The sequence below is a fragment of the Columba livia genome, chromosome 1 (assembly GCF_036013475.1).
Source record: "Columba livia isolate bColLiv1 breed racing homer chromosome 1, bColLiv1.pat.W.v2, whole genome shotgun sequence".
In the NCBI taxonomy this organism is placed as follows: domain Eukaryota; kingdom Metazoa; phylum Chordata; class Aves; order Columbiformes; family Columbidae; genus Columba; species Columba livia.
Window position 1 is genome coordinate 146231265 of NC_088602.1, and position 27317 is coordinate 146258581.

The following is a 27317-nucleotide window of genomic DNA, read 5'->3' on the forward strand; positions in this document are numbered from 1 at the left end:
AGTTACTGGAAAGCTTTTTTCAGGAGGGTGGGACTTCCTACATTGCTTGGCTGAGGGCAGAGGCCCCCGGAGGGAGAACAGCTTTGGTGAATGATACTGGGCTGGTCCTCAAACTGGGCAGGGCATGGGGGGTCTCCCAGAGCAGGCATGTTCAAGTAAAAGAAAAAAGAAAAAAAAAAAAGGAGGTGGTGATGGTGATACAAAAGGATTTGAGCCACCCCTTGTGCTGGCAGCAGAGGCTCAGGCCTGGCCTGCTCAGATGTCCAGGCCTGGCCACTTTGGCAGTTCCAGCAGAGCTGCTCTACTCCAAGGATGAGTCATGGCATTGGGTGCTTTTTCTTATCATTGTAGTAGGTACATCTGTACAGTTACAGGCATGTAGGTTAGGGGTTTTCTTCCATGCTTTTGGATTTTACCAGTTATGTCTGTTGAGATTTGTGATCTCACTATATGGCTTAAATGAAATGTACAAATCCCTGTGTGCTTATCTTTGCCTTCTTATCTAAATAATCCCAATTTTAAAAATTATTATTTGAAATACGTGTGATAGTACTGTCTGGATCTGTAGCTTTGTAAAGAAATGGCTGTAACTTTACTCTCTGCAGGTGTGTGTATCTCAGGTTCTAAAGGCATTTTCTCGTGCAGCATTTTCCACAGATAGAGGGTCTGTGTGTGCTCCAAGTACTACCAAATCAACCCAGAGTTCAGAAGCTGGCAATTGAATCTCCCAAGAAAATAAAGGTCTAACCTAATTTTGCATCGTGTGCTAAGATAGTCTCACGATAGCGCATTTTAAGTGTCGTGTGCTCTGAAGGCACCTTTGCTCTTCATGTTTGTTGAGCACATCTAACCAAACCTGTTTGCTGTGGAGTAAGAACGATTATTTCCCAGCAGAAGAATTGCAGCACCTGCACTTTGTGTTGCTTCAGGTGGCCAAGGAATTTGATGCTGAGTTCCTTTGCATGTCAGACAGCTGGACTAGTGCTGGGGCAATTTTACATGCACTTCATTGACCCAAGGTCGCCTTCATGGAGCTGGTCTGTAATGAATACCTGGTTGCAGCTGCTCTTTCCTCCCTCCAAGCTTGAGGGAACTGTGGTGTGTGGTGGAGGTGAGGGTTTCAGCAGCTATGCAGCATGCTGCTGCTCTTAAACAACCTGCTGACAAAGCCCAGTGCAGTGTTTTGTAGACTGGCGGCATGTCTTCTATGCCAGCTTTATTATTCTACATAAAAGCGTTGCAGGCTGCAGTGGTTTCCTTTGTAAAGAACCAGGGTGCAGGACACTTAATTACACTCTACTGTGATGATTTAACTTGAGGGTTAATGTTAAGACTCAGGTTGGGATTCTTGAGATCACAGGCTTGGATGCTGTGTTTAAACACTGAGTGACACAGGCTGCGTTCTGCACTTGCTGTCAACCAGAGGAGCAAGTGGTTTCGGGCACTGTTAAATGAGCTCTTGCCAGTGTTGTTCCCTTGTTGACACAGCGTCTCTCTTGTTGTCTTTCCTCGTGCCCAGGATCCTCTCTTGGTAGGATACTCTTGCAGTGAAAGTGCCAGAAGCAAGAGACTTCAGTAAATAGTATTTGTCTAATAAAACAGATGCTGTCATCTCCCACATAAAAGTGCCCTAAGGAATCATTGTCCATATGCAGGCACATCACAGATGTGTGCTGCCATTTCTGTACCTGCTCCCTGCCTGGGGAAGCCAGCTGCACCTGGATGACCCCAGTGTGTACATCGATGCCTGCAGCACATACTCCTATAGGCTGCGGTGCTAGTTTTCCTCACCCCTTAGCTTCCCCACCCACATTGTCATGGAGGCACACCCAGATCCCCGCATCGCTCTGCCGCTCCCCGCAAAACATCTCTCCTCCCACCAAAAGGCTCCATATCTGGCTTAATCTCTGAGGCTGTCCACTCGCCTCATCTCACAGCTTCATGCTCCTCTCTGGGCATGTAGATGTGCTCCCCATGTATTCACTCATCTTCCTACATACCTGTCCACCCCAGCATGCGAGTACCTGCATGTTGCTCACCTCGCCTACTTAGTGTTCTTTCATAGTGTTACCCTGCGTGTTTTCATAAATTTGAAAGCATTGCTCTCTCCTGCCAAGCTCCTGGGACTCCACAACTTGCTATATATTACCATGTTTTTTCCTTCTGCTGTCCTTTAAGGTGCAGAGCAATGTTCACTAATGTGGTAGGTCAGATCCTGGGATAAATAAGACATGAGATGGCCATGGCCCTTGCAAGTTTCCTTTCTAGGGTTGCAACCGTGCATTTCCATTTCAAATTCTGACAGTATCCCACGCTGACTCCTCACCGACTTGGTCCATGTGCTGTTGAGGGGAATCGCAGCCTCCTCCAGCACTGCTCTGCCAGCGCATCTGAACACAGACCAGCGGTCCCCTCTGCTGTCACACGCCTCCTTCTCTTCACAGGTGTCTCTCTCTAGTCACAGAATAATATAATTGTTTTGGTTGGAAAAGACCTTTAAGATTGACGAGTCCAAGCATTAACCTAGTGCTGCCAAGTCCACCTCTAAACCACGTTCCTAAGAACCTCATCTACACGTGGCTACCAAGGCATGTGCCTGTTTGCACCATGACGTGTTTCAGCTGCAGTGAACTAACTTGGCTAAAGTAGCAGAGCTAGAAGAGAGAGCGAGCTCTGTGCCCCTAGGAGAGCACAGCACAATGCAAGCAAGGTATTTGCAGTATTTGCAATATACTGTCATTTGCTTTTTGTTTTGTTTTGTTTTTTGTTTGTTTTTTTTTGTGGCCCCCTAAGCTACTCGGTGCAGCTCACTCATGGCTTTTACTCTCCTTGGCCTGCAGAATTCCTTGGTCTTCCCACCTTGGGTCTTTCTGCCTCACATATGTGCCTCTGCAGACCAGAAAAGTACTTGGAGACGTGTATATTTAGAGCTTGTACCCATGGGAGTGTACCCATATTCTTTTTCAGCGTCCTGTTCATTCTTCAGTTGTTTTACAAAGGCTTTCTTAATTTCGTTTTGTTTAATCAGAGCTGCAAGATCTTTCTGTTTCTCTCTCCGGATGTTTCTTTAGTGTTCAAATGCTGGCAGGTATGCAAGTACCTGAAGGTGTTGGGCACCTTCATAAAGAAAACGCAAAGAAACTATTACATCTCATCAGGCAGAGATCCTGGAGCAAAGAGTTGTCACTTGTAGCTCACTAAGATGAAAAGAATATTTTTTCTGGGGAAAAAAGAAAGCTTAAAATTCTGAGAAATCATTCTTAAATTCTGAGGGTCTTGTTTATGCTCCCATTAGCCAAGGTAACAGATGTTATTACTAGTTGTCCTATCACTGCAGGACCTTCTTAGAGGTTAACACAGCAGCACACAAGCAGCACCAAGGCAGCCTGTACGGATCTTGAAATTTCAACCCTGTAACAAATTTTCCCTGTTCTTCTACATCAAACTTCATAATCAAATTGTGTCCTTCTGCCTCACCGATGCACGTGAGAGGGCCAGATCTGCCTTGTCAGCATCTGAAGGCAGCTTGTGCAAGGGGTCTCCTTGACAACCCACGTGCTCGGTGGCATTGGCCAGGTTTCCCATCCCAGCACAGCCCATCGGTGCCTGGCTCAGTGGCTCTCCTGCAGGAAGGCTTTGATGAGAAGGTCAGTGTGGGGAATTGGCACCAATTACTGTGTGGTGCCTCTCTGCTTGCCAGGGAAGACTGTGCTGTCTCCCAAGAGCACGGTGTCACAGGGAGCCTTTCTGCCTTCTCCTAGCTCCAGCTCATGGACCTTTTCTGCCTTGCCTCAGAAATTTAGCTTTAGGAATTGAGGACAAAAAGAAATAAGGATGCTTGTGAATCTATCAAAATGCACAATGTCAAAACCCCTCTGCCATTGACCGGAGGTGCTGCTGAGAGGTCATGGCCAAGGGAACTGGATGTGAAAGGGGTGATGCTGGCTGAGGTTGGGTGGCTATAGGAAAATAAGGAGGATGAATCCAGAACCCAGACACCCCCCTGGCTCAGAGTGGGTTGCTGCTGGTCTCTGGGGACTTACCTAGGTCTCCTAATGACCCAGAGAGAACTGCAGTGAATAGTAAACTTTGTTTCCACAAGACCACTGTCACCTGCTCTTATCCAGTCCCCAGTTTGGTTTGCCACTGTTCCCACTCAACTTGTCTTGGATGGAGCTGGCTCCCAGGTCAGCTGCACATGGAATTGAGCTGCTCCTGTCACACATAACAATCACATGGGCAGTGTCACAATTTAGGACATTTAGTCCTGGCCACATGTGTGTGGTTGCTTTTATCCATCTCTTCAGTCGGAGGGCAAGTGTTGGCTCTGTCAGGACATCTGGGCTTCTTTGTTGTGCAAGCAGCTCCTAGAAACCTCTTTGAGCAGCTATGGGCTACTAGTGGCAGTAAGGAGCAGGATCTCAGAGGTACATTGCCATATAGCTCACCTGCGCAACTCATTACGTGTGCCACAATGCAGCTGGGCAAAGGTCTACAGGGACTCAGTAACAATCCTGAGTGCTTTAATTGGGGATCTGGCAATGGTGGAGGAAGAAACTGGGTAATCAAGAAGGACTGATGTGAGAAAGGGTTACAACCAGACAGGGTGCCAGCATAAACCATCATATTTATGAATTTCCAGGCACCTATGCTTATTCTTCAGCAAAAAGATGTGAGCCAAATGCTTTTCTCCTGGAGATCAATGGCAAAAATCTGTTGACCTCATGTGGTGCAAGATGCAGCTTACTGCAGCTGATTCTTCAGAGCCTTGTGTGAAGGGAAGGTGGCTGATAAAGCAGAATGGAGCTCTTTCCTTCCCCTGGGGTACATTTGGCTGCTGCTAGCACAGACCACGAGACCTGCTAAATCATGCCTGTACACTATGCAGGCCTAGTAAGAGTATTTCAGTGCTGGTTAATTTGAATGAGACCTGCATTCAGATGTTTCAGGCTCCTGCTGTTGGAGTTGCATAGAATCATAGAATGTCCTGAGCTGGAAAGGACCCAAAAGGATCATCAAGTGCAACTCCTCTCCCTGCATATGACAACCCCACAGTTCACACCATGTGTCTGAGGGCTTGTCCAGTCTCTTCTTGAACACTGTCAGGCTTGGGGCCGTGACACCTCCCTGGGGAGCCTGTTCCAGTGCTCCACCACCCTCTGGGGGAAGAACCTTTTCCTAGTGTCCAACCTGAACCTCCCCTGGCATATCTTCCTGACGTTCCCTCAGGTTCTGGGTTTCACGGTTTGGGGGAAATAGCTATAGGTGATACAAGTCTTAAGTGAAATTGCTCACAGTGTTGAGAGGGAAGTCACTGAGGAGAAGGCTGGAACTGTGTCTCCTGGAAGAGCTGCAAAAGGAGCAAGACACAGGAGGACCAGAGATCTGGAAATAGCTGGAGCATGAGCATTAGGATTACAGATAAACATCCAAGGAAACAACAGCAGAGCAGTCAGGATTAGTGTGTAATGGAAAAGGCTATGACTGGGGATAGAGGCAGCAGGTCAGCGCTGTCCCCGAGGTGGATGAACTAACCCCTGGCACCCCTTTTGGGATGGGGAGCTGGTGAGGAACTGTCTGCAAGCGTGTTTGTACAAGTGTATTTCCTATATGAGCAGCCAAATGCCCTCAGTTTCTTCCAAGAACCTAATGTAGTTTCCAGATCTTCAGCAGGCCCAGACCTCAGCCAGGCTATTTGTGGTGCACAAGGATGTTGGTAACAGTCAAGCAGCGCACTCTTTTTGGGTGTTTGTGTGAAGACAGCACTGGAGTGGCCGGAAGATGTCTACATTGCAGCAGCATTTGGCAGTGTCATGAGCTGCAAGGATAAGAAGGTGCAGGGAGCTGCTCATGGGTGCTGTGAGGCAAGCACAGCTCTGATGTAAGCAGCTGAACCTCTGCTGAGGTCCTCACGTACATGCTAGTAATTAATTGAACCTATGAGGAGTGACATCCCTTGGCTGCATCTAACTTCAGCTACTCCACAGCAGGACACCCTTTATCCCCCTGTCCTTTGCGCTGTTGTCAAGCCAGGCTGAAATGCCTGGATTTCCCCAAAGAGTTCCTACGGGAGGGGAGCGTATGATGCTGTGGCCAGGTCCTGACTGCAAGGAGTGCCCCACTTGACATGGACAAACTTGCTTGTTTTGGGACACCTGGATTTTTCAAACCTGGTTTGAAAGCTGGGCCCTGGAAGTCTGGTTTTTCCTGGAGCTGCTCTCATGGCCACTTACTGATCAGCCCTCACAGAAGCATAAAGAAGGTCAGAACTTTACTTAAGGGGCCAAACAGTGTTCTCAAAACTCTGCTGCACAGAGGAGTTACTCCAGATTTACCACAGTGTTTCTGAGATCAAAACCAGGCCATAAGGAGCTAATTAAATTCAGGCTAGTATGAGATCTGATATGGTCAAACCAATACATTCGTCATCTGCATAACTGGATCCCTCTGAGTTACCAGAGTTGTCTGGAATGGACACAGTGAAACCAAACACCGTCTACCTGAAACTGAAAAATCCAAGTGAGCTACTTTCAAAACTTGTCACACAGGGGGCTACTCAGGAGGGTGAGCAACCCAGGAATTACTCGCTGGGCTGCATAGTAAAAATTGGCTAAGCAACAAAGCTGTCTGCCTTGCTTGCTGCAGCTAATCAAAACGTGAGTGAGGACCAAGGGCTGGATCTGAGCCCACAGAAGTCAGTGGAAGGACTCCTATTGGGTTGAAGCCAACGTGGTCCAGAGCAGTTTTGTTTTAAAAATTGAAGAGAACATAAACAGGCACAACTGAGCTCCGACGTTCCTTTGAACCCAGACACTTTTGTCTGGAGCAAAAGCTCAGTGTACTTCAGTGCTCAGGGATGACATGAGATCTGAGAAGAACCAAGGGAAGGAACGGCAAAGGTGGCTGAGGCAGAGGAGATTTACTTGTGGCAGGATTTACTTGTGTAAGGTGTCCATCTATACATATATTTCTGGGGGGGATTTTTGCCATGAAAAGAGAAGGGTTAAAGCTGATCCTACAGCAGAATTAAAAGTGGCTCTAGAAATGAATTAAGTTTCTTGGTTTCCTTCTGCCCCATAGCATAAGGGAATTACACCATTAAATTAAAAAGCATTATTTGTAGAATAGGTATCATGTATGTGCAGGGTAATTTCAGCCTAGTTAATTCAGTGCTGCAGGAACCAGTGATGCAAGTAGTGTGGCTGGACTTTTTTTTTTTCAAGGGCTGGATAATTTTATGACTAATAATAACATTTGCAACTATGTGTGGTATGGTAAGAGACGAGTAATCACAATTTGTGCTGCAGGGCATAAGCTGCCTGTTTGCATAGGTCACGAGGACATTTTTTTTTCTCCTTTGTAAAGTGATACGGCTAAAAGTACTTTTGAAGGTTGTTTTCTTCTGCCTTTTAAACATCAGAAGTTGGCCAGTGGTCAAAAGTAGACTATCTGATGGGATGAACCAATGGTCTAATCTGCTCATTACTAAATTCCTATGTAAGGCTTTTATTTCCTGCACAGGGAGGTACAGTGCATGTGCTGTACTTTTTTTTGCTTTTTGTAAGACTGAGTTGAAGCACCAGCTCTGGTCCCTAATTGAAACCAGCACCGTTCAATAAGTTTGGACCATATCTGCGTGCTGAGTAGCCCTAGGCGGGCCTCTGTGGTTTCTGCTCCATGCACAGGAACTGTATTTCTGGCAGAAGCTCTTAGAGTTGAGTGAAGAAATTGCAATAAATAACTTACCGTATTAATTTCACTTTATGTGTTTGCTTGTGGAACTTCCAGGAGCAGATCAAAATCTCCTCACATGTATTTGATGTTGTTTAGCAATAGTTAATTACATGAGCATTGCTTTTTTTTTTCCCTCTCCTGATTTGACTAAGGCTTAGCTCTTTGATAATCCAGGCGTGTTGCAAGTGCTTGTAAGAAGTGAATGAAAAATTGGCCCTCTCTGAGTAAACAAAAACATGGGTTTAAAATATATTGGGGTTGATGCTTCCAGGGTGGTTCAAATGTCCAGAAAACTGGGAGAAAGCTACCTTAATTACAGGGAAAATGAGTGGTAAAAATAATCTTTTTAATGTTGCTGGTTGTGGCAACTTGTTTTATTTTTTTCTGTTCCTTCCATTCCTATAGCTGTGCAGCTCTGTGCAGATTGTATTCAGCTGTGCACACAAATGAGCAGCTGGGCAGTTTTGACCATTGGGCAAGATCCCTGGTGGGTGGTGGCGTTTTTTTAAAGAGCAAAAAATAACCTGGTTTGTTTTTTCAGCTTGTGGTTTGCAACACCATCAGTTAGAATACATCCTTTTGATTTAAAAAGTGAGCAAACTGGAGCAAGCTACTAAAAGAGAGAAAATACAGGATACTGTCCTATATTGCTTCTTTGACTGTAATTGCATTTTAATGTCTCATGGGGCCTGATTAAAGCCTGCACATTGAGTTGCTGAGCAAGTGTGTTCCATGGTGGTTCCTGCCTTGCTCATGGTGTTGAAACAGTTGGATTTCGCTAAGGGTTTAGCCCTTCATCCTAGGTTCACAAGTACCTTTGTCTCCCCAAATCCTTCTCCCACCAATCCATTTGAGTTCAGTGCTATGTTTTGTCACACCTGGAAGGAGGAAGGACTTCCTTTGCTGTAAGAAGTGTGACCCTATACCATAAGGACATTACCAGTGAGTGCTCACCCGGTCCCTGTAGCAGGTCAGGACTCAATGGAGCCCTTCAGTGTCTCTCACACCCAGCCCTTGCTGGGGCATGAGAAGTCTGCTGGAATGGTTTAATTGGTGCTTGTTTCACGTCGGGGATGGGGAAGTCCTGTGAAGGAAGGATAGATTGCAAATTCTTCTTGTATGACAGCTAATTATTCTTTTCTCTATCTAGTCAGTACCTGTTTTCTTAGCTTTACCATGGGATGAGGGATGAGTCACAAAACCTGATGGATTTTCAGGCAAAGAGCCTTGGGCACCCAGCAGGGAAGGACCAGGGAGTGGTGGCTGATTTCTCCTGGGCTGTCAGGGAGCCATGGGCTGTCCACGGCCTCCAGAGCAAATGTGGTGATGCCTTGAGCTCTGATAGCATGAGAGGCTGCCGGGGAAACCCTCTTGGTGGATGTGTCCTCTCCAGGTGTGCAGGGTGGGGAGGGGGGAGATGTGGGTGCTCTATCGGGTGAAAGCCCTTGTTGTCCTGTAATCCAAGGTCCCATCAGGTCTTCTCCACTGGTGGTGCCAGCAGGAGGCTTGGGCAGCCGGGGAGAGTATATCTTGCTTGCCAACCTGCTCAGGTGGTGACCTGGCCTGGAGTAAGGCTCAGGGCCTGACATAGCAGCCCCACCGCCTACCCCAGGTGGTTGCTTGCCCATTGCCTCGGCAGCAGGCAGATCACTTACAGCCGGAGAAAAGGAGATGAAAGAGAAAGGAGGAACTAGCTATCATTTATTAGAGCTATCGGGTTGCATTTCTTTCCAGCACTGTAGGACCGGGGCAGGACTTAGAGGCAGCTGATGAAAGAGAAGGCAGAGTTCACTAGGAAATGCAAGAGGACTTGAAGAAGGGGTCTCGGGAGAGTCACTGGGAGCTGGCAAGGTCTGGGTGGTCCCCAAAAACTGTCAGAGGCTGGAAGAGTCTAAGAGCGCAAAGGCATGACAGGGGAAAACAAGTTAAATAAAAAGCATGGGGAGACCATCTGAGAAGGGGTGGGAGAAACTGGACAGTCATCTCGTTATTGCAGAGTTGGTAGAAAAATATTTGTTTTGTTTTGTTGTTTCCTGTTTTCTAATAATTTTAAGATAGTGTTATGCCTGTGGTGTCTTTCTCGTCATTTGAGCTTACCGGTACAGAGACCCTACCACATTGGTAGCATAAGTGGACTCAGGTTTTATGAAGAAGACCTGCAGGAGTTTCTAGGGGTAGATACGGGACTATAAATTTAGAAACATCCTAAAAATTTCTGTAGAGTTTAATGGAAAATTATATTATTTTTTTTTGTAATTTTCTTTCACAGTCTGTACCAGGGATAAAGTTGCTAATGAAGCTCTTCTTTCATATGAGATGGCCCAACGTATAACAGAGAAGTTCAAAAAGGACAACCCTCTGTAAGGCTCACTTAAAGCAGCTGGATGCTTTAGCAACCAGATTTCACCAAGGGTCTGGGACATGCTGTGTGCCTCATCTGGTTTTTTGACAATCATGCTTTTGATCATATGCAAAGATGCATAAAAAATGTTACTCTAACATTTCCCAATTATGCAAAGTTATAAGCATTTGAAGTTAAATCCACTGAGGCTTACTTTGCCAACTTCAGAGCTGGAGAGATGCAGAGATTCCTATATGAGATTTTTTTTTTTATTCACTAGAAAGCATTTTTTCTTATTTCTAATGAGGTTCAGAGTGCCCAGGGGCCTGATTTTTCCGATAGGACTGGCATCAGTTCTGTAACAAGTCTGTGTGAGCCTGAGTGCACAGACCCTGTGAATCAGACTCTATCCTTGTCATTTTTGGTGTTTTAGAAAGCAAGATAATCAAGCCCCTCGATACTTCAGGGAAGCAAACAGATTTGTGTTATTCTCACCATCAAATGGTGACTGAAAAACAGTCAAGGAGAGCACACCGGCATCCAGGACGTGCCCAAATGTCACAAGCTGTGTGAACGCAGTCACATTCATGTGCTAACTCGTCCCCATTGACACTGTTGCGGTAATGGCTTGTACTTATTCCATGTTTACTTTACACGATGTTTATCCTGTCACTTCATGGGTGCTGCCACTAGGATTACTGAACTCTCAAACATCAACACAGCTGCTTTTCAGACAGGGTGAAAGCCTCGTCTTCGCAGTGCTGAGATGTCAAAACCAGTGCTGAAAAAACACCTGGTATTTCGGTCAGTATTGGGAAAAAAAAAAAAAGGGCATGATAAGATTCAGTCAAGCAGCCCAGATCCTTAAAAGCAGGTAAAAATCAAGTGTGTGATGTGTGTTAAGTGTCATTCTTGGTGTCAGCTAAAATAAAATGATTCTGTCTCCGTTTCGTGCACTACCCCAAGTCTTCCTCCTGACTTAACTGTCACTGAGATCCAGGGCAGAACAACAAATAAATGAACCTGGCAGAGGTGAGCAGTTTTGTTTACCTGTTGATATCTTACATAACAGCAGGACTTTTTCTGATGGATAAGCTCCAAGACAGTGGGCTGCTGACAGTCCCATTGCATCATTTTGGCATCAATTCTTCAAGTAGAAGAGTGTGTCAAGCAGTAGCAGTTATGTGTATTCCAAAATAGAATAGACAAAGCCTTAACATCCAGTAGCAAACAGGATTTACGTTCTGCTCCAGCTTTTCTAAATCCTGTGAAATGCTGATATGGCAGCCTGAATATTATTCTGTGGTTGCTTTATTTGAATGAAAAAAAATTGGTATCTCATTAATATAGTAGGGACATGAATAATAAACTTAGCTTACAAGACTTCTCATTATTCCTTCTAGCATTCAATCCCTTCTCTTTTGTCCCTCCATTCTCATTTTTCAGGATCACCATTTTTGATCACAGTCTTGAAACTCTCTGTGGATAAGGTGAGTTTTTAATGGGGAGGTGGAGAGCACAGAAAGACGGAGGAAGGCTCACGGTGATTTTGTGAACTCTGAAGTAGTTAACTGTATTGCTATTTTAGGTTGGGCTCTAAAAAGGCACATGTGTGGCTTGGCTCAAATCCCAGCACTTTCCCTTGGGACTTATGCTTTCAAGGCACTTACAGGCAGATTTTCAAAAGCAGTGAAGCTGTAAACTTTTGGGGTTCAGAGTTATCAATGTATTTAGATGACTGGCTGGTTTAAAACTGCTTTCAAAAATGATTTTTGCCTCATGTGCTGAACAGACTGGCGTTAACTTGGAACAAGGCAAATAGCAGCCCTGGACTTCAGGAGAGCAGACTTTGCCTTGCTCAGGGACCTGCTTCAAAAAATCCCATGGGAGACAGTTTTAGGGAGTGGAAGAATAACCCCATGCCCTGGTACAGGCAGCTTTTCAGGAAAAGACTTTGGGATCCTGATGGACAAGTTGAACATGAGCCAGCAATGTGCCCTTGCAGCAAAGACCTCCTGGGCTGCATTAGGTCACATTGAGGTAGATGGTCCTTCCACTCTGCTCAGCCCATGTGAGACATCTGTAGTGCCCTGTCCAGTCCTGGGCTCCTCACATGAGAGACACAGATACGCTGGAGTGAGTCCTGCCAAAGGCCATGGAGATGATTACAGGACTGGAACGTCTGATGTACAAGGAGAGGCTGAGAGAGCTGGGGCTGTGCAGCCTGGAGACAAGGCTCAGGGAGATCTTATCCATATGTATAAATACCTGAGGGAGGGAGTAAGGCATAAGGAGACAGACTGTTCTCAGTGACATCTAGGGAAAGGACAGGAGGCAATGGGCGCAAACCAAACCATAGGAAATTCTGTTTAAAGATAAGAAAAACTTTTTTACTGTTAAAATGGTAAGACATTGGAACAGGTTGCCCAAAGAAGTTATGGAGTCTCTGTCCTTGGAAGTACTCAACACCTGACTGGACGTGGCCCTGTCCAACCTACTTTAGATGATGGTGACCCTGCTCTGAGCAGGAATTAGGACTAGACGATTTCCAGAGTTGCTTTCCAACCTCAGAAGTTCTGTGGCTTTGTATTAGCATGCAGAAACAGTAGCTTAAGAGAGTAACTAAGAATGGACTGCCTTGGGCTATATGTGGAGCCTGGGAAGTCACAGGCACACATAGTCTTCATCTCCATCCCAGGAGACACCATGTTAGGAACTTTTCCCATAAAACAGTGTGTAGCATATAAACTGTATTGTAGTGTTTCAAGGCACCAGAGCTGAGGTCTGATGTTCTCCCAGCTATGTAAAACCTGGAGCTTTGTGAGGTGTTGGGGTCAGAGGCACACAAAGGACACATGATGAACAACTAATCCTTTGGCAAAATGCAGTAGAGAGGCCAGCTGCTTTCACTCGCCTTCAGTTTTGGCAGAATATGCTAGAAATGGGTATTTTGACATATGTGGTTAAGTTGTACAAGGCGGTAGACTCATGCTGTCATGGAAAGGGAAAGAAATTGAACAGTCAGTGAAGGTCAGTAAGAATCCTACCAGGAGCCTGTGGAAAAGGTCAGTAAAACTTAACAAAGAGGCTGAGAACAGAGTTTGGGTGAAATCTCTAATCAGCATGTAAATAACCAATTTCAGATGGCATTTTTGTTGGATATTTATTCTGGAGCTGGTGAAGGAATTACTGTATGATTTTCCTGTACCGAATTACAGAAGAGGCAGATTGGACAGTCCTTATGGTTTCATTTGTCCCTAAGTTCATTAAGTGCTCTCTGTATGAGTGCCGGGCAGTAGGAACCCCTCTTCTTGACTTACGGAAATTTCCAACGCATTGGAAAGAAAACAATAATTTTGCCATCAGTCCTTGCAAGCCCCAGGGTAAGCAGTTGGCAGGGTGGTTTTAATGCTCTGGTAAGAAAGCTGTAGCGTGGGTAAATATTCCCCTGAAACAAGATAGCCCTGTAAGGCAGGCTGGCCCAGCTCCAAGGCGACTAACCCGTCCGTCTCCTTCTGGGTGAAGGATCACCTCCTGGAAGCCCTCAGGAATGCCTGCGGGTGGCAAGGATTGCTTGCAGAAGACGGGGGCCCCTCAGCAACATTTGGCTGGCCCCTGCGGTCTGGGCTCTGAAAAGTTCAGCTACCTCTCGGCTTGTGAGCGGCTCCAGGTTTGTTCAGTCCGGAACAAAGAGCGGGTTCTGTGAGCGCCTCCTGGCTCCCACATCCTTAGTGATTTTTGCCAAGTGTATTGCACAGGCCGTTTGAGACCCAAAGCAGGACACTGACGTGGGATTTAGTCAAGAAAGAGGAGAAACAATATTTCAGGAGCTGGCGTTCTGGCATTATGTCATTGGGTAAGAGCTCTATAAAGAGAGTTTACACAACTGTGATTCTTCCCCATAGCAACCCATGTTGTGTAAATAAAGCCGGCCCAGAAGCAAGTGTCTGTGCTTTGCAGCCATTCACATTGCACGGTGTACATTTGCTTGGAGGCAGGATGCCCAAAGGGAGGGCTGGTGGCTTGTTTTGTGCACATTAATTTTGAGCCCGTGTTGTGGAGAAGCTCGAGCATGCCCTTGCCCCCTTAGTACTCTGAGGCTTGATACCTGTAAACATAGGTACATAGGATTTTCTGTAACATATAAAACCATTAATCCATCTTGCATGTATGTCTGCCATGACTAGCAATCCATATTTGATGGTGATTCAGGGGAAAACAGTGTTACAAATCACAGATTTGCTAAACAGAGGTGGTGGTGTTGGGTTGAAAGGCACATGCCCAGTTCCTCCGCAAAGAGAGATGAAGGCTGGCATTTGGGGTCAGAGGCCAAATGAAGCTTTGGGCTTAGATTTGGTGTTGTCAGCATCTGATGAGAAATTTCAAACATTCTTGAAGAATATCCTGAAATTCTGGTTGCTTTTTGCTGCCATTTTAATCAACATTTCATCATGTGTAAACCAGAAGCTGTAGTTTTGAATTTTGAATCAGAATCATGGAAGTAAACTTGTACACAGGGATTGCATCCAAGTTCCTGAAATTCTTGGTGTAGTTTTAGAGCCTCATCCAAAACCCATTAATAGAAGGACTTCATCTGACTCAAAATTCAATCATCAGATTGTTTCTAACATGGTGTACCTAGAAAGCAATACCAAAGTAATGCCTCAACCACTGCACTGTCAGTTCCTCGTTGTTATTTAGAGGACTCATTTTATTTTCCTGGGTTTGATATTCATCAGTATGCCTGCTTTTGTTTCCTCCTCAGCATAGCTGTCAGATAACTCTTGTGTTGTCTCACATCTAGGGGTGTCTGTGTCTTCAGGGCTTTATTCAGTGTCAGAGCAGGGCATCCCATGCAGAGCCCTGGGAAGACCAGCTGTTCTGCTACCCTGAAGAACAGAGGCAAACGAATATGACTTAAACAAATCATAAGTTATTTCTGGAATGACCTTCAGGAGTGTCAGTTTAACTTGCTTCTTTGCCTAGAGGTCAGTAGGAACCTGAGGTCAACCCCACCTGCGCTACTTCTGGTGGATGTTTGTCCAGCCTGTTCTTTATCTTAATTCTTCCTTCAGTCTTGTCTCTAGACTGCCTCCAGTCACCACCAAAACTGGTAGCACAGGGTAATAATTTTGTCACAATGCACACAGAGACCATGGAAACAATACATTTCAGCAGGAGCATATTACTGCCTTCAAGGTGAATTCAGGGGAAGAAAATGGCTACAGCAGCTTTGAGCAAAATGACAAATAGAAACACCGAGTACAAAAAGAAATAAGATAAATAAGATAAGATTCCAGAGCCCAAAGTTCGGCCGAACTTGACTGAAAGTCAGACTGCAGACAGATATTTTGGGAATGCTGCGTCTACATGGAAGTGGCAAGCTGTTGAGTCTTTAGGAAAATGCCTATCCAAGATAAAAGAAATAATGCATTAGCTGTGTTTGGTAAAGCAATAACAAATGCTGTCTTGAAGGTCTAGTGCACAGTTGATGTTCAGCTTCACATCCTAGACAGCTCCTGTTTAAAAACAAAAATCTCTTGGAAAGCTCTCTGAGCAGTCTGTGTGCTGCAGTGTTTGGATCGGCTGAGAAAAATGCACTTACCAAAGCTTTCTGAAAGCTGCATGGGTGACCTTGTTGAACTTTCTTGGGTGCAGTCTTGTTACAAAAAGAAAAACAGATGGCAAAGACCGCGGAGTGTGGAATTTCCATTTTCTTTCTTTCTTTGTGCAGGTACCTCCCTGTGCTCAGGGGAAGGAAGCTGCATACACATGTTGCTTTTTGTTCACTGCATTTATTCAGGTACCTTGGACATCAAAGCAACAATTCATGGTTGAAAGCATTTAGAAACATGCTTCTTTTTGCCAGAAGTCCTTACTGCTGTTAATGACGATGCTGTACATATGGTTAAAAGTGGGCAAGAAGCCTCCCAGGTCTTTCTCCAAGTACAGTGCACCCGATTCGCTGCACTGAGCTGGTGATATATGGAGGCAAACGTTAGCTTTAATTAACTTGTTACCGCAGTAGAACAGGCCTTTATTGCTTGTCGTGTCCCTAAGGGCACGGCATCACTGGTGCCTCCAGACAGAAGGGAGAGTGCCAGGAATACCACTTTCAGTGATCATAACCAGGTGGAACATCTGCTTTTTGTGCTAGTCACCTTGAGGGCCAGAGAGGAATTTTTTAAATTATTATTACTTTTATTTAACAAAAAAAATGGGGGGCAGACTCTATGCAGAGCTGCGGAGTGTGAGTCAGCAGTTGAGGATGTGGTCACTGGGAGTGAGTTGGTGGAAACCCATGTAGATGTTCCAGGATTAATGGTAATTTTGTTAAAAAATTATGTCAGATGGTACCATTTACCGAAAAATAAAAAAAGGTGGGGGGAAGAAAAGTATGAAACCGGGGTCCACAAAGTAGCTAGTTATTCTGATCTTAAAAGCAGGAATAAAAACTTAAACTTGTATCAAAACATCTGAGTCTGTGCTCTTCTGTCAACCTGCCAGTTTTTCCAAGCACTGCAGGTATTGTAGTTCAAGCAAGCCAAACATCTTGATCTCTCATCAGTAAGTGATTTGAGGCAAATCCCATGTTTTAAAGACAATGATTGGCAAAAGCCTGTCTCGGGAAATGCAGTACTGTGAAGTGAGCTACTCAGATACCCTTAATCTTGGTATGACTGGAAGCAGCTCTTTGTAACACTGGCTGTGGCTGTTTTGAGAAATCTGTTGCTGTGCATGAAGAATGTAAGAAGCGAGAGACTGTTTGCCTTTGATGTCAGTAACTTACAAGGAGGCAGATCGAGTCAGCACAACATCTTGGGGACAAGCACACAGCAATTGCAGGACAACTGCCACACGTTCCGTAAATTGAAGAGTTGAACTTGCCAGACGTTAATGATTTTAATGGCACAGCTATTATGGCTGTAATGTTAAAAACATATTTTATTGTTTAAAAGCTTCTACGTATGTTTTGTGTGGTTAAGATGACCTGTGGATTACTGCGGAAGAATAGCAGAATAGAAAGTATTTCCCCCTGCTTTGCTGTGGAAATTAGTAGTGTCAAAATCATGGTCTTCATCTTACATTCATAGAAGCTACAGTGGGTGCTCTTCTTCTCAGTCTTCATTTAAGTCAACTTTTGCCTGGAAAACAAAGCATCCAGCTCTTTCCCCTTCCCCAGTCCAATCCCTCAGGGCTCCTTAGTGCAACTTTGCAGAGGCAGAAGAGAGAAAGGTGAGGAGGAGTTAAGTTAAATGGTTGGAGGGGAGAGGACATGTCTCCATTGCTTGGGGCCTGTGGATTAGGCAACCAAAGCTGGACCTCTGTGGCTGGGCACCTCAGCTGGCTGCAGGTCGTAGTTGCCCTTCCACACTGGCATTGGCTCCTGAACCTCTTCTGCCTTCAGCTGGTCAAGTGCAGATAGGCAAGAGTTTGCAATTGTTTTACTCTAGGTTGAAACAGAGACATTTCTGGAACTGATTTTATGAGCTCAGCCCCGTAATTTTGGCGGATAGCACAACCGGCAGCAACATCATGGGCTTTCTTACTCAAATCTAGCAGCGCACATCCTCACTGAGCTTTCAGGACACAGGCAGTGTTTGCCAGATAATCTTGTGGCATAGATGGATTTCATGATTCAGCTAGGGCAATGGAAAATTTTAGCAGCAGCAGCAAGATTTGAATTTTATCTTCCACAAAACAGGTTAGTGCCACAGCCATTGCTTATCAGTTCCTCCCTTCCTGTATGAAATACATTTCCTATACCTAGAGGGCAACAGCAGCAAGTTATTATTTGGTGGCTGAAGTCTAGAAGTTGTACCGCATGAGTGCTCAGAGAACTTACTTCTGCTCGTTTTCCTCTCGTTCCCAAACACAGTGCTCTGCCTTTTCCTCTGTCATACTTCATGTAGTTTTAATGTTCTGCAGCTTAACTTTTAATGTTCCGCAGCTTATTGTCAGAGTTTGCAAACTCACAGTCAGCAAAGCCATGCAGTTTTCACAAAGCAGTGAAGCAGAGTCGTAACTGGAGGAAGAATAGAGGAATTTATGTTTGCACACACAGTCTCTAACTTGTGATTTATCCCTGGAGGAGGTCAGAAATCTTATTTGTAGAGTCCTACCCTAACCAGAAATGGAAATGTTTGCAGGCCTCCCTCTGTAACCAAGTTTCATAAGTTCTTTAATCCTTTTAGCTCTGGAAGTATAGTTTTGATCTTGATCTGAGGGCAGGGCATTCAGTCTTTTCTGCCTATGCCTTTTAATGACTTAAATAAGTAACCAGAGAGATTCTCTTGGCCTGGCTGTACCCTTGAATGATTTTTTTGATAGTTTCTCTGAACCCCTGTCTGTGATTCATGATTTGACCTAACCTTCACTTACCCCTATGGCCAGAAACCATTGGCTGTTTGTTCCTTTTCACTTTATCCTTCCCTCCCATCTCTGTTTTTAGGAGGTCAGTTTACACCTCATCTTTATGCTTTGTACACTTGGTGTTGTATGGCTGTGCACAGGTGTGCGTGGAGGACCAAGAGGTGGGTGTTGCTTCCCCTGCCGTGGGGCACTATCAGTAGGGGTTTGCCCTGGTCAGGGTTTGCAAAAGGCATGTCAAACTCTCTAAATACCCTGTTCCTCAGAGCGTGATACAGTACTGCCTTGGCCAAGTGACAAGGAGATGGCCACGATCAGGCTGCAGCCATGAAAACAAGCTCCCCAGGGTGCACAGCACAGCATGGCAGCTTGTCCCCATGCTCTCACTGGCCAGAAGTATTTGGTTGCTGGTTCACAAGCTCGTTGCCCGTGACACCCAGCATCATAGAATAGTTTGGGTTGGAAGGGATCTTCAAAGGTCATCTAGTCAAACCCCCTGCCAATGGCAGAGACAACTTCAATTAGATCAGGTTGCTCAGAGCCCCATCCAGCCCAGCCTTGAATGTCTCCGGGGATGGGGCATCTACCACCTTTCTGGGCAACCTGGGCCAGTGTTTCACCAACATCATTGTAAAAAATTTCTTCCTCATGTCTAGCCTGAATCTCCTCTCCTTTAGTTTAAAACCATTATCCCTTGTTCTGCTGTAACAGGCCCTGCTGAAAAGTCTGTCCCCATCTTTCTTATAGGCCCCTTTTAAGTACTGAAAGGCCACAATAAGGTCTCCCTGGAGCCTTCTCTTCTCCAGGCTGAACAACCCCAACTCTTTCAGACTGTCCTCACAGCAGAGCTGTTCCAGCTCTCTCATCATCTTGCTGGCCTCCTCTGGCCACTCTCCAACAGCTCCATGTCTTCCCTGTAGAGCTGAGGGCTCCAGAGCTGGATGCAGAACTCCAGGTGGGGTCTCACCAGAGCAGAGGAGCACAATCACCTCCCTCGACCTGCTAGCCATGCTCCTTTAATGCTTTCTGGGCTGCAAGTGGATGTTGCCGGCTCATGTCCAGTCTTTGATCCACCAGTACCCCTCAGTCCTTCTCTGCAGGACTGCTCTCAATCCCTTCATCCCCCAGCCCGTATCAACACCAGGTGTTGCCCCAACCCAGGTGCAGGACCTTGCACTTGGCCATGTTGGACCTCATGAGATTTGCATGGACCCACTTCTTGAGTTTGTCCAGCTCATGTGGCAGGGTGAAGGCACTCCCAGTGCACTGCCGTGTGAGTGGGGTATAATCTAAATGATAACCGGGGCAGGAGGTAGAGTTGAAGCTCGTGCTCAGGACAGAAGGCTTGATGCATGTTTGTGAGAGACTGCAAATAGCTCCCTGAGTTGAACTCACATGGTCATGTTGAGTTTCAAGCAACCTTCAGCAGCATCTTTTGGACTAGTATGTTTGCAAGGTACCTGATGGTAATACTTGGGGGTATTGCATACCTGTTCAGCCAGGAATTATACTGGGAGAGATTTCAAATGACATTGAAGTCCTGTGGGATAACAGCAAGTTGAAAAAATTCAACCAGGATAAGAGGAAAAATAGAATAATCCAAGAGAGGGTTAAAAAACATCATACCATACTGAGGGTCTGTGGGTAGTGAAGAACAAAACCCTGCTTCATACCTGCCAGTTTTTTCTTGCCCTGTCCCTGTAACAAAAGAGGAGGGGAATGGTCTTGGATCAGAAGGAAAATGCTTTTCATGCAAACCAGCCTGTGGACCTGCTGTTTCCTGAGGCTGCCGAGTGAAATCATTTAGCAGGGTTACAAAAGGCTGGGCAGCATGTGGGCGTTAATAGCATTTGCAGCTATGTAAGCAGCAGTAACAACAGCAGAGTAATCAAATCTCCTCCTTCAGAGAGGAAGCTGATCACCTGAGTCAGTCTGGGATTTCCCCCTTGCACAATTGCCAGGTGCCTTCACAGGCTAATTGAAACATGGAGTGCTGGCTGGGGCCAGGGGCACGACAGTAGCTTGATGGATCTAATCTGCAAACAGAGCAGCTCTGGTCACAGTCCTGCCCCAAGGCCTTGATAGCTCCCTGGGTATTGCTGTTATCTCTGCCTGCACCTTTCTGCTTTTTACATTTTTATTGTTATTGGGTTTTTTCTCTTGAGCCAGGCTTCAAGTGCATTGCTCTGGTGGAGTTATGACTGCTGGATGAGATCTCCCCATCTCCATGTGCTGTTCCTGCAGTTCCCTTCCCCGACTTTTAACCTGGGAGCAGTAAAAAGCATAGCTGAGACAAGGCATATAGTGCCCTGACTGGACGCAAGGCAAGAAATATCTTCATCATATTTCCTCTTATTACATCTTTTCTGTCCCTTAACTGTTGGTCCACTGGCTCTGCAGGCAACTGGCTCCAGACCAGCTGCCTCTTGTGCCAGTTTCTACTATAGGATGCAGCATCTGTCTCAGCTTCCTCTTCAGCCTCTTTTCTTTGTGTCCTCCTGTCTCTGTTTCTAGAAGCAAGTTCAAGTCCCTGAGGGCTTCCCATCCCAAATCCAGAGGGGCAGCTGAGGCTCAGCCCCGGTTGGCATTTTGGTCATCAACAGGCAGCTGCCAGCCTGTCTGATGGGAACAGGGAGAAAAAGGAACCCTTGTCTCCAGAGAAGAATCACCTTCACATTTCTGGGCAGTTGCTGATCCCTGTAAGGCTTGAACCTTGGACCACTGCTGTACAAAAGTAGAAAAAAAGGTGGATTTCTTCTTGTAGAAAGGAGGTCAACCAAGTATCTGCTTATACACATAGGGAAAATGTCCTGGAGGTTGGAGTGAGGATAAAAAATGCAGTTTGGATGCACTCTGGGCAAAACCCATGTCGTTGTTGTGAATGTCTGCCCTTCTGCCCATCCACAGTGCCTTTAAGAACATCTCCTTTCTCATCAAGTCCCTCTCGGCACAAAATCATACAAATCTCCCTGTCCGCTATCCTCTGGTGCCAGGTGTGCCATTGCGGGCAGGGATGGTGAAGGGGCAGATCTGATGTGACACTACATGTGGTGTAACTGCAGGCCACTGGAAGTGTGGATGCTGCTCTGCCCTGGCTACAGCAGCATCCCCCTCCATGGAGTCTGCTGTGGTCCTAGTGTAACCACCAGCCAGTTTGGTCGGGCAAGCTAGCTCAGCAGAAAGCCCTGTGCCTTTCTTTCCTCTGGGCTGGATTTTGGATGCATCACTGCCCTGAACCATCCCTTGTGGCTGTGGGGACTGATGCCAAGGAGGTGGAGTATGCAGCAGCAAGGCTGGTGGTTGCTTCTGGCAAGCTGTGCCTGAATCAGGGTTGGAGGTGTTTGAGGTGAAAAGGTATCCTTGGAAAACAATCAGTGTGCTTCAGGAAATGGTGGGAAGTGATGCTCAGAAGAGAGAAAAGCCAGGAGCTGGCTGGTATGTCCGTCTAACAGGCTAATGGCAACAAAGCCTGGCCCAACATCTTCAGCTATTTACCTGGCTCTGGGACAGGTTCTTCCCAAGCCTTTGATTTCTGCCTTTACAGCTTTTTGCCTTTTCCCATCCTAACCAGAACCGGTTTTGTAGAACAGCTAGAGCAAAACCATCAAAGCTAACAGTTCTGGCATTCCCTCTTAGTAATACTGAAGTGTTTGCTGAGGTGCTTTAGTTCCAGTCTTACTGCTTTTTTCCAGGTGTATTCTTGTTGACTTTAAGTAGCCATCAAGATAGTGCTCCTGCCAGCTGGGCTGCTGAGCAGTTCTCAAGGACGGGCTGAACCCATGGTAGACCCCCTCACTCTGGTGCTCTTGAGACAGAGCAGTGGACCTAGCAACAGGGCTCTGCTCTCCAGCTGTCATCCGGGAGGGGATACCTGCAAGGCGATGTCCTGGGTTCCTGTGGCCTGTGCTGGGGAGAAAACCTTGGTCAACAGTTGGCCTCAACAGGTCTTTGACTGCAGGAAACTGGAGGAACTATGTCTCTTTTCTATAGCTCACTCCCTCCTCCTAGTGAGGAAAGCATGGACAAAGTTGGGTCCTTCTACAAGGGTCCCCTTATGGAGATCCTCAGGCGGAAGCCAGTCTTTTGAGAAGGAATTAGAGAACCAAGAACTTTCTCTGAGGGGTGTGTTTATCCCCTTATTTTCTGAAAATAATTTCCTACCATGGCAGGGAATTAGCCTGCCAAAGTACAAATTACCCAGCAAGGAAATCACTACCTCCAGATGAATTCCTAGAAGTTTTGTCTCTTCTGTGTTTGGCTGATATAAGTGTTAAGTAAATATTTGTACAACAATGAAAATTGCCTCCCTTTCTTTTTTTCCAAGGCTCAAGGAGAATGTCAGCTGTTGCCACCTGTGTGCAGCCAGGCTCCTGTGTTTGCTGTGGGGCAGGTTCCATGCCAGCCATGAGCAGGAGCCAAAGTGCAGATGAGACCAGGAGTCACCGTGGTGGAGCGAATGGCATGGCTGGCTGTGATGGCCAGCTTCCTCTTCCCAGGAGAGGAGGGCTGCTGACACTTTGTCCTGAGCTTATTCCAGAGAGCTGTGAAGTCCTCAGTTTAACAATTAAACCAAATAATCTCCTCCCCTCTGCACAGAATTAAAAAAAAAAACCTGCTTCTCTTGATGTCCTCTCTCAGTGAACCTCCAGGACTGAACTGACTTTTGTTGCCATTTTTCTATTTTATTCCTGCTTTACTTGGTTCCTTTCTAATTTAGCCAGTCCCACTCTTCTGGGTCTCTCCTCTGAAAAAAAAAACGTGGTCCTCTCTCCCACTGGTACGATGAGCCCTCGAAGCAGTGAGTGCTGAATTTCATGCAAACTACAAAGTCTGTTTCAGCCCCATTGCAAGTGGGGCGATGTGTCCAGCTGTAGGGCTCTCAGAAACAGTGGTTCCTGCCTTGTTACTCTGAATGAGGTGGAAGCTCACTGGTTATGCATTATTTTATGTGAAGACACAGGAATTTCTCCTTCTTTCCCATTACAGTCGGTCCCTGAAGCACAAGGTGTGCTTAGCTGCATTAATCAGTAATTACTTACCCAGAGTGTCTGAAAAATCTTTTGCAGAAGAAAAATATCAATGCAGATATTTTTAGTCATAGACTTAAACCCGTAGCTTCAGATCAGAATCTGGGGGTGGGAAGACCTAGATCAGAAATTTGTGGCTGTTCAGGATCTCACAGCACCTGAATGAAGCCCACATGTCTAAGCTAACACTCATGTCAGGGAAGCAGGACACCCTAGTTGCCTCCAAGTCTTGTCTCTCAGTTGCATCTCTGACTACTTCCTTTCACATTTTCCACATTTCTTGCACTTTCTTTTCATTAATTGTCTCCTTTTTTCCACCACATCATAGGAGGCAACTTCAACATCTTCACTTTCTGCTCACCTCTGCCAGATCCTACAGCATCCTGGTTCAGGAGCAAGCAGAGACAGAGTTTGCAACTCTGTTTGTAGGTGCAATAACAGGCCGAGAGCTTACAACAGCCAGGGAGGGAGATCTGTCAAAGGGTCATTGGTGAATTCTAGTTCTTGGGGTTGTTTTGGGTTTGTCTTGGCTTCTACATAGCTCAGAGATGTTTTGGAGTTGATCTAAGTTGTGTGGCTTGTAAACACCCCCTCTGAAGCAAACTGATGGAACATGCTCCTACTTGAGTCACAGTGGGGTTTCCCGTGCTGCTGGGTTGGGTGGGCAGGGCAAAGATGGGTATGGTGGCCCCAAAAGAGTAGTGGTTTCCCCAGCAGTGGGCTGTGCTGCCCCCTCAGAGCAGGTCCACGCCACTTCTGGCTGCAGGAGCGGTGCAGAGGTCTCAGACCATTCGTCTCAAGGCTCAGACTTCAGCCAACTTTTCTGGAACTCCTAGAGCTTTGGGAATGACTTCCATTTTTAAAGATAATGGGCAGAGAGCCTGCCTGGCTCTTCTCCCTGGTACATGGATATTGAGCTGGTCCGCCACCAGCCTGGGAGAAGCAAGCGCTTATGGAGGTTTTGGCACTTGCACTCTTCACAATTAAGCTATCGTGCAGGGTGGGCACCGTGCTGAGCTGCTGGCAGGTTGAATAGTTGCTGTCTCTACGCCAAAATGTTTAGCAGATCTGAAAACCACATGGTGTGAGCCATTGTAACACTGGTGGGAGGCATGAGCTCTGCTGACCATCGCTTGTCTTATTAGCAATACGGACTGACATTATGGAGAGCTACAGGGTTATGTTGTATCTGCTTATCTTTGTACCTCCTAAACCCAGAAGGCCAACCAAGTTGTAGAAGGAAACCAGAATTGATCCTGGCTCCTGTATCAAGCAGACTGGGAGAAGAGGGGTGTTGAAGTTGCTTTGAACCTAGAAGCTGACTTCACTTAAATAATGACATCCTTAACCACATCACTGCTAATACTTTAAGCATTACAGCTGAATGTTCCATCAGGTGCAATCTTTGCTGGCATTTCCTTCAAGAAAAGAAGATGGAAAGCTTTTGTTATGCAAATAGGTGCATATTCAGAATAACATTCTTTTGATGGTTAAGCTAATTAGTAACCTGGTTATTGTCTCACTTATTTTTCTTTGGGATTGGTAGTTAAAAGAAAGTGATGTTGTTTAGTTTGACCAATGTAGATCTGAGGGATCTACAAAGAGGTTCCCAGTCCTGTCGTGATTAATGAGATCTATGGCATTTTAGAACTGTGATGAATCTGTAATATAACAAGTTAATAAGAAGGAGGGAAGAGCTTTTAAGGAAGACAAAGGCAATTTCTCTCTCTCTGTCAGTCTGCCAGCTCTGAGTAATGTAAACAACTCCTGGTCTCTGCTGGACCATTCCAGAGCGTTAAAGGTCTTTCAGCCTTGTAAAGTACCAGTTTATTCTGGTAACTGCTGTGGCTTCTTTTTTTAGCCTGTACTCTGACCATCTCTTTCTGTTTCCTCTGCACAGGGTACGAAAGCTGGAGAGAGCTGGCAAAGGCTCTGGCAGACATTAATGTCCCAGGTGGGGACCCAAGCCACCTGCAGAAGGTGGGACACCAGGTGAGGAGGCTTGGATGTCTTCTGAAAGTTGAGAAAGGCAGACCTTCCTTTCTGATGCTATCCCCAAGAGACAGCTCTCTCTTCACACAGGAAAGAGGGCATGCCACAGGGCAACATCCGAGCTGACTCACTGCAATGTGGATGTACAATGACTCCACTGTAGTCAGTTGAGTTATTTTAGATGTACTAAGCCGCAGCGGTGGGCTGGAGCTGGCTGGGTATGTGGCACAGCAAGGTAGCACTAAGCAAGATGAAAGCAGAAATGAAAGGTCAGGAGAGAGTTCGTAGCTCCCTAGTGAAGCACATCTTAGTACTCTTGCCAGAAGGAAGTGCTGGAAGAACTGTTACTTGGGCCTTTCGTGAAACAAGGATGGGGAAAAAGAAAGAAGGGAAACTACCTAAGTTTTAACTATGCCAGCAAATAGTTATAAAGTGCTGGTATCCTTACCCTCAGTAGCTCACCGTGGAAATTTGCTGTCAAAAAAGCCAGGGAGCATTTTCACCGCACTATGGCCTTGATAACTGACCTGTCCTTTGGAGAGGCAGCTTGGGAACTTGCTTTTTCTCACATGTTCTTGTGACCAGGTTTGAGCCCTCTTGTGTAGGTGTCAGTACTGGGTCATTTATCAGGTGGCTTTGTCTTTCCTCTACTTGTATTTCAGAACCAAGAGCTGCGAAGAGGTGGGAGGAATAAATTGAATTATGCAGCTGTGGACAACCCTGTTCCGTGGAGGCCAGAGGTGGGTGCCCTTCTCCATCATTTTGTGTGAGGGAGCTGTAGCTAGAGACCTGTGCAACAGGAATGAAAGGCATGGACCTCTGCCTGGAAATTCATTTGCTTCACTAGAAGTCCCTTCCCTATCACCCCCTCCTGGCTTAATGGCACTTACAGACCTGAGTAATCACCTGGAAAGACAGGAGTGTCCAGATACCTGATAATTTGGCATCCTCACCAGCCATCAAGGCACCAAGCACCCACCTGCGATTCCCTGAGAGCAGGCAGCCTCCTCCCTTCCTGAAAGGTGAAGTTTATTCAGGGTGGGGAGTGAGTAGGGCCAACCATTCAACAAGTGAATACATGACCGTGGTGCGCAGAAGTGTCACACTCTGCTCTTGCTCTGGCTTTTGCTTGCTATCCAGCCCCTGTGTGTTATACATAGAGATTTCTCCACTTCAGTGACACTTCTGATGAACAGATACATTCTCTGGTAACACTTGAAGACTGGGGTAAACATTCCCTTTGTTTCCTTCGTGCCTCGTTTATGCTTTCCTTCCCTGTTCCCTTATCTCAGCATTCCTCTTCAAGATAAGGGAACAGTGCAGCCTGCTGATAATGAGAGGGACACCAGCCAGGGGGCATTTAACTAATGGAATCAGCTCCCTAAATTCCTCGAGGTGATTAGAGACCTGCACAAATTAGAAGGGCCTCTGGGACTCCCCTGGGGAGGGAGCAGGCTGCCATCCCTGCGCTTGGGGCAGGAGATGATCACCAACCTCCCTCCAGCCATTGCACTGAGCAGTTCAGGTCCCTGCAGCATGAACTAAAAGCTTTTCTGGAAGCAGCACCAGTCACCCTCCAGTGCCTAGAACCAGACTCAGATCATTGATCTGGTCTGCCGCATGGGCTTTCAAAGTGCTGGTCCCAGCTGGAGCCTGGGGGCTCCTCTGGCCACAGGGCCTTGCAGGCAGCATGCAGGCAGGGCTGCCTCCCAGATGGGCAGCTGCTGGCCAAGACCCGGTGGGATGTCAGGGCCAGGACTGCTGCCGAGCACAGGCATGACACGGAGCATTTACTGCTCCCCTCTCCATGGCACCAGGTGGTTAGAGACCTGCACAAATTAGAAGGGCCTCTG

General features: G+C 46.3%; 1 protein-coding gene across 2 annotated transcripts in view; it reads left to right on the plus strand.

Annotated features, from left to right (window-relative positions):
* B4GALNT3 (beta-1,4-N-acetyl-galactosaminyltransferase 3) overlaps window positions 1-27317 on the plus strand; it is a 70613-nt gene that overhangs the window by 16273 nt on the left and 27023 nt on the right. The window contains exons 2-3 of one of the 2 annotated variants that reach the window (XM_065035618.1): window positions 25373-25464; window positions 26127-26204. In XM_065035618.1, the coding sequence (XP_064891690.1) occupies window positions 25373-25464; window positions 26127-26204 (170 nt within the window). Of the gene's footprint in view, window positions 1-25372; window positions 25465-26126; window positions 26205-27317 lie in introns of those variants that run through there. The other variant, XM_065035628.1, reaches the window with a different exon arrangement.